The sequence below is a fragment of the Myotis lucifugus genome, unplaced genomic scaffold (assembly GCF_000147115.1).
Source record: "Myotis lucifugus unplaced genomic scaffold, Myoluc2.0 scaffold_724, whole genome shotgun sequence".
Taxonomy (NCBI): domain Eukaryota; kingdom Metazoa; phylum Chordata; class Mammalia; order Chiroptera; family Vespertilionidae; genus Myotis; species Myotis lucifugus.
In genome coordinates this window covers 229,322-234,597 of record NW_005871772.1, presented here as the reverse complement: position 1 = coordinate 234,597, position 5,276 = coordinate 229,322, and the positions used below count along the sequence as shown (strand labels likewise).

The 5,276-nt window shown below is 55.6% G+C and overlaps 1 protein-coding gene across 1 annotated transcript in view; it reads right to left on the bottom strand.

Annotated features, from left to right (window-relative positions):
- DISC1 (disrupted in schizophrenia 1) overlaps nucleotides 1–5,276 on the bottom strand; it is a 48,266-nt gene that overhangs the window by 36,503 nt on the left and 6,487 nt on the right. Inside the window, 2 exon segments of the mRNA XM_023746702.1 lie at nucleotides 723–837; nucleotides 3,195–3,354. Of these exon segments, the coding sequence (XP_023602470.1) occupies nucleotides 723–837; nucleotides 3,195–3,354 (275 nt within the window).

Genomic DNA, 5,276 nt, shown 5'->3' with positions numbered 1-5,276 from the left:
ACCGCCCCCCCCCCCAACTTAGCTCGGTGCTACCACTGGGCTCCCAGCCCCTGGGTGACCCGTCCACTGCTCGGGGCCACCCGGAGCTCCCACGTGGCACCTGCCAGTCATTCCCAGAGCGTCTGCCTCGCCCAATCCACCTCCTAACAACTGCTGCTCACAGTCCAACTCGACAGGAATTTCCTAAGCGATTTCTTCCCGCCTGGAGAGCCCTCTCTGAAGGTCAGGATGATAAGAGGTGACAAATGGGCCTGGCAGGCAGGGAGGCGTCGGCAAAGGTAATGAGCGCCATCGGAACAAGCCCGAGGCCGCGAGCGGCACCGCCAGCTTGTAACGAGGCTCCTGCGAGCCCAGCTGTCATCTCCCGCGTCTCTGCCCTTTGCACTCACGGGGGACAGACAAGCTAATCACCACCCACGCACAGAACCGAGGCGCTGCCTTTGGCCTAAATGGATAAGGAAAGTGCTTCCTATTTCTTTTTTTAATATATTTTTATTGATTTCAAAGAGGAAGGGAGAGGGAGATGGAAACATCCATGATGAGAATCATGGATCGGCTGCCTCCCGCACGCCCCACGCTGGGGATCGAGCCCACAACCCGGGCATGTGCCCTGACGGGGAATCGAACCCTGACCTCCTGGTTCATAGGTCGACGCTCCACCACTGAGCCGCGGCGCCGGGCAGGCCTGCCTCCCGTTTCTTGAATATTCCTCACCTGCTTACCTGCAGCTGCTGCTTTTCGTGAAGAAGCCGGTCTCGTCTGGTGATGGACGCGCACGGGGGGTCCTCAGCGGGGGGCTCCACGCGAAGGGGGGCCTGGGTGTCCTCACTGCCCGCCCTTAAAATAAAGCAGGCGTGTGGGTACAGACATGGGGAAGCTGGGACCCTCGGGTCTACAAGAATGTTAAGAGCAAGAGGTTTCACCAAGTGGTCCCCAGCTGTCCTCATCCTTAGGCGGGTCCCAGGGGTGAGCTCCCCAGTGGCCGTTTCTGCTTTAATGACCATCTGTCGGGGCTTTTGGTTTCGAGAGGAGCCAGCTTGCAACTGTCCAACCTGCACCGCCCACCGCCCAGCCCCTTGCCGCAGGTGGTTATATATGTGCTGATCCTGGAAAACACACCCGATGTTAAAGATTCAGTAAGAAAACAAAGAGTGCAAAATAGCTCATTGATGACGTTTTGATGTTCGTTACAGGTTGGAATGATAATATTTTTTTATGCATCGAGTTGAAATAAATGTATTTTTTAAATTCACTTTTTTACATGTTTCTTTTTTTTAAAGGCAGCTACTAGCCCAGCTGGTGTGGCTCAGTGGTTGAGCATCGACCTATGAACCAGGAGGTCATGGTTCAATTCCCAGTCAGGGCACATGCCCAGGTTGCGGGCTCGATCCCCAGTAAGAGGCGTGCTAGATCACTGATTCTCTCTCTCATCATTAATGTTTCTATCTCTCTCTCCCTCTCCGAAACCAATAAAAATCCATTTAAAAAAAATAAAAATACTTTCGACTGAAAAAAGATGGACTGTTTCTGAGGCTTTACCGGAATCAGGAGAGAACAAAACCATCCTCATCTATGGATGTCCACGGGAATGGACGCACTGCCTCCTCTGCCCGCTCCCCCTCAACCCCCCAGTCTGGCCTGTTCACACAGCCCCTTGCGCTAGACTGTGAGCCTCGGGGGACAGTCCTGGGTCCCAGGGCCCAGCCCTGAGCAGGGTCTCACTCAGCAAATATCTGTTCACTGATTTCATGAGTCCAGGTCCCAGAAAACCCAGAACTGGCTTATAGTCGGCGCTCTGCTCCTGAGACCACTCCCCTGCACACATTTATTTCCCCGTGTGCTCTGCGTGTGCAAATATGCAGTTTCCTGAATTTCCTAAACAGGGTGCCATCTGGGCCGGGCTGGGAGCCATGGGAGGAAATCGGCATCTGATTGAAATGAGCGACGAGGAGCGACAGGTGGGTACCTGGGAATTCTCCGAGCTGGTTAATCACATTCATTACCTAACCCACCAGGGAAGCCCCAGCGGTTACCCACGCGCCTCCCTGCCTCTCGGGCTCCGACGGGGGTGCGGGAAGCGTCCCCAGCCGGCTGAGCGGCGCCCTGGGACACACAGCAGCTCCGCAATGAAGCCGGGGACAGGTTCGAGTCCCCCAGACCTCAGTCCTCTGAGCCCCCCGCCTCTCCCTTCCACAGCGTTGTTCCCTTTGTACTTCATAGTCTCACCGTGTAATCCCCAGTGTCAGCAGTGGCGCTGCTCTCAGCGAATCAGGATGAGAAACAAGCCTGTCCCCGGGGCGAGAATCAAAGCAGGAGGGCGGGCCCTGGCTGGTGTGGCTCAGTGGATAGAGCACTGGCCGACGGACTGAAGAGTCCCAGGTTCGATTCCAGTCAAGGGCACGTGCCCGGGTTGCGGGCCTGATCCCCAGTGGGGGGGCGTGCAGGAGGCAGCCAATCAATGGTTCTCTCTCATCATTGATGTACCTACCTCTCTCTCCCTCTCCCTTCCTCTCTGAAATGAGTAACAATATATATTTAAAAAAATAAAGCAGGAGGCTGGGTGTTAGCACAGCACTCGGGGTGCAGGGCACTCGGGGTGTCTTGGACCCCAGTGCAGACCTGAGGTGGCTCGCAGGCCCCCATCTGGGACTGCCCACTGGTGCAAAAAAAAAAAAAAATGCTGCCCTTTCTACTTTCGTCTTTTTCCCCAATCATTTAAGGAGGAATAAAACCTGTTTGTAAAATAAGATCCCAGCCTGGCCGGCATGGCTCAGTGGTTGAGCTTCGACCTAAGAACCAGGAGGTCAGGGTTTGATTCCCGGTCAGGGCACATGCCCAGGATATAGGCTCTATCCCCAGTGGGGGGCGTGCAGGAGGCAGCCAATCAGTGATTCTATCAGTGTTTCTATCTCTGTCCCTCTCCCTTCCTCTCTGAAATCAATTAAAAACCCCATGTCCAGGGCCTCTCCCTGTCGATTGGTGGAAAGGGTGTCTCAGGGGCGGGACCGACAGGGGTCCCTCACTCGGGAAGAAACTGCCACCTGCCCAACCAACAAAAAGGCGCTTCCGAGCAAAAGCAGCAACAGGTCCCCCAGCTCACCCCTCCCAGCTCTTCACCCCCTGGGCTGAGAGCGGGAGATGGGAGACGGGGAGACGGGGAGACGGGGAGCAGAGGTGGCCTCCCCAGCACTTACTGCTGAGCGGCCCGGCACAGGGCGGCCTCGGCCTGGGCTCCCAGGTGGACCAGGAGGCTGAAGAGGGCCGGCTGCCTCGAGGGGAGCTGGAAGCACAGGCCGCTCTCCTCCTCCTCCTCCTCCTTCTCCAGGTCGTCCAATCTGTGCTTGAACGTCTCCGCTGGAAACGCAAAACAATGAGAGGAGTGAAGATCCATGCAACTCAAAGCAGACAACCCAGGGCCTCCCAGCTCCACGCCCAGTCCACGTCCACCCTGACAACGTGACCAAGGGCACAGGTTCAGGGCCAGAGCATGTATCTCTCAGTTGGTGCTTTTAAGAATCTCCTGTCTTGCCCTGACCGGTTTGGCTCAGAGGATGGAGCGTCGGCCTGCAGACTGAAGGGTCCCAGGTTCAATTCTGGTCAAGGGCATGTACCTTGGTTGCGGGCACATCCCCAGTAGGGGGTGTGCAGAAGGCAGCTGATCGATGTTTCTCTCTCATCGATGTTTCTAACTCTCTATCCCTCTCCCTTCTTCCCTGTAAAAAATCAATAAAAATATATTTTTTTAAAAAAGAATCTCCTGTCTTGCCCAGCCGGCGAGGCTCAGTGGTTGAGCGTCGACCTATCAGCCAGGAGGCCATGCAGTTTGATTCCCGGTCAGGGCACACACCCGGGTGGCGGGCTCGATCCCCAGTGTGGGGTGTGCAGGAGGCAGCCGATCCATGAGTCTCTCTCATCATTAATGTTCCTCTCTCCCTCTCCTTTCCTCTCTGAAATCAATAAAAACATATTTTAAAAAGACAAAGATAACACGGATGCCTTCATCATGTGGGACTAGGAGAAAATGGAGTCCGCACCTCTACTCTACCACTCCCGGCTGTCTGACCTTCAAGCCGCTTAACCTAACTTCCCGGCTCCAGTTTCTGAATGTGCAGACACGGGTATCTGCACCCTAAGGTTTGCTGAGGGTTAAGTGAGAGCGTCTGTGGAAAGCGTTTAGCACCCGGCACCTGGCACGGGCCCGAAAGGATGGACTCTGATCAGCAGGCCTGTCCTCGAGCTCACGACCAGCATCAGACGATCCGGAAAGGCAGAGCGACAGCAGCCAGATGCCACCCTTATCCTTCCCGGTCCTGTTTTTCCACCTGAATCCTCTTTTTCTTCGCGTTATGTCAAAAGACGTGGTCATGGCTGGCTCTGTGGATTGAATTCTGGGCGACTCCTCAGCAGGAAGGAGGCTGTGCTTGGATATTGCGGCCGCAGGGCGGACCTAAAGCAATTGGTTCCAGCCGCCGGGAAGGGAAGGAGCAGCTCTCAGCGGCGCGGACACAGAACAGCCTTGACCGTGAAGCCGCGGCTGTCTGCGCTGGAAAACTCATCGGAAGCACCTGCGCCGCGTGGACGACTGGCAGGGCGCTGGGCACTCCCGTCCCCACGCTGGGCACCCAATCGGAGTCGCGCACCATCGCCCTGCAGCCCAGGCACCTCCAGCCCCTGTGGTTTGGACCCTCGAAGGTCAAGCTTCCATTAGACGTGAAAAAGCAGCCCGGGTTGAGCCCTAGCCGGTCTGGCTCAGTGGCTAGAGCGGCAGCCTGCGAACCGAAGGGTCCCGGGTTCGATTCCTCAGTTGCAGGCTCCTCCCCTACCAGGGGGGCTTGGGCAGGAGGCCACCAATCGATGTGTTTCTCTCACCTCGATGCTTCTCTCTGTCTTTCCCCCTCTCTTCCACGCTCTTTATTTTTTTTTTTTAAATATTTTTATTGATTTTTTACAGAGAGGAAGGGAGAGGGATAGAGAGTTAGAAACATCGATGAGAGAGAAACATCGATCAGCTGCCTCCCGCACACCCCCTACTGGGGATGTGCCCGCAACCAAGGTACATGCCCTTGACCGGAATCGAACCCGGGACCCTTCAGTCCGCAGGCCGACACTCCATCCACCAAGCCAAACCGGTTAGGGCATCTCTTTAAAAATCAATAGAAAAATATCCTTGGATGAGGATTAACAAAAACAATAATAATAATTCCACCACATGTCCTGGCAGTGACCGGGTAGGGGTCATTTCCAAGCCGCCCGTGGGGACATGACAGTCATCTCAT